General features: G+C 39.2%; 1 protein-coding gene across 2 annotated transcripts in view; it reads right to left on the bottom strand.

Moving 5' to 3' along the window:
- Positions 1-681, bottom strand: part of LOC143038841 (calcineurin subunit B type 2) — a 107,383-nt gene extending 106,702 nt beyond the window's left edge. Inside the window, exon 1 of one of the 2 annotated variants that reach the window (XM_076208458.1) lies at positions 597-681. In XM_076208458.1, coding sequence (XP_076064573.1) covers positions 597-605 — 9 coding nt within the window. In that variant the 5' untranslated portion in view covers positions 606-681. The remainder of the gene's footprint in view (positions 1-596) is intronic. The other variant, XM_076208460.1, reaches the window with a different exon arrangement.
- Between the last annotated feature and the right edge of the window lie 816 nt (positions 682-1,497).

Genomic DNA, 1,497 nt, shown 5'->3' with positions numbered 1-1,497 from the left:
CAAATTTAATTCTACATATACATATACATATACATATACATCTACATATATATATATATACATATATATATAAAGTTCACTGTACTTCTTTGTTGACCAGATAACTAGCTTTATTCTACTTTCAACAGTTTATTGACCTTATTCTCATTTTATTTTGTTCTAGCCTCGCTTGTTTTATGGTATAGAAAATATTAATTCTCTCACTTGTCAAAGTGTCATTTTCCTTTTTAAATCAGCAGTCTCTGCTCTGTGATCTAGGCTTGTGACTTTTTTTCGTAGCTTCTCTAGGTCACGAAACTTTGACTCCTGGATAGAAAGTCATCCTCTCAATTGTTTCAACTTAATTTTGAATTTTGTGTGCATGTACGCCGGAATATGTATGTGTTTAATTGTATAATCTACACGTATGTGTGTTTGTATGTGCATAGTTAGCATATTGTGTGTATAAATGTGCAAATTTGATGCATTACATAAATCTGAGTATAATAATAACACCACGGTTTCAGTAAATATCGTAGAGAGAGAGAGAGAGAGAAGAGAGAGAGAGAGATGAAAAATGGTGTTTGCGGCAGCAACAGAATTCAAATTCCTCCTACCTTGGGCATGGTGTATGTCGGCCGGTTCCCTATGGTTGCTGCTTAACTTGTCTTGTCTCGCGAGAGATTAAAGAACTTAGACCTGGTCTGGATATGATGGTAGCTGGATGAGACCGGTCTTGGAATCGATGAAGTTGACAAGATGATCCAGGTAAGAGCTGCAAGGAAGTAGGTAGTGAAATTTAAAGAAGGAAGAACAACAAAAGAAGAATTAGGGTGAAGATGAAGATAGAATGAGGGCGGGGGCAGGCAGGAAATTGAAAGCATTTAGACTGATAGGGAACATAAAAATAGCTACTCTCGGCAAAGCCAGAGATGGCGAAAAGATTATTAGATTATATATTTATTGTTAAATCGAAATATGCATAAAGGGGAGGATATTAACAAGATCGAGAGAATACAAACAGCAGCAACCAAATTAGATCCTAGCCTTGCAGATAAATCGTGCTAGAAAAGGCTATAAACATTCAGCCTACCATCATTAAAAAAAGATAGATACATATACATATACATATACCAAGGGCTTTTTTCCCCCTTACTAGGGAGGTAGCCAAAATCAAAGGCATAAATCCTCTCCCACCCATTTCATCTCAACACACTCCCCTCCTTCCATTCACCACTCCTTCCTTCTTCTTTTCTTGGCACCTCCTGGATGACGGGTCATCTCTGCATCTCGCCCATTGCCCTGGGTATGAAGCAATGCAACAAGACGCAGCACATCCACAGCAAGACCGCTTCGTTTCATCGGCGACACACCCTACCGTCCCATCATGCAGAAAAAAGAAGATGGGGAGAAATCCCTTCGGGTTGTATCAAAACATCATTCACACATACTCCCTCACCCTCCCATCCCCCATCCACTCCCTTCCATGCATTACGGCATCATCCATACACAACCATT

This window comes from Oratosquilla oratoria, chromosome 25 (assembly GCF_046742065.1).
Source record: "Oratosquilla oratoria isolate Oo_2021 chromosome 25, ASM4674206v1, whole genome shotgun sequence".
Taxonomy (NCBI): Eukaryota; Metazoa; Arthropoda; class Malacostraca; order Stomatopoda; family Squillidae; genus Oratosquilla; species Oratosquilla oratoria.
This window is presented reverse-complemented; position numbering and strand designations above follow the sequence as displayed.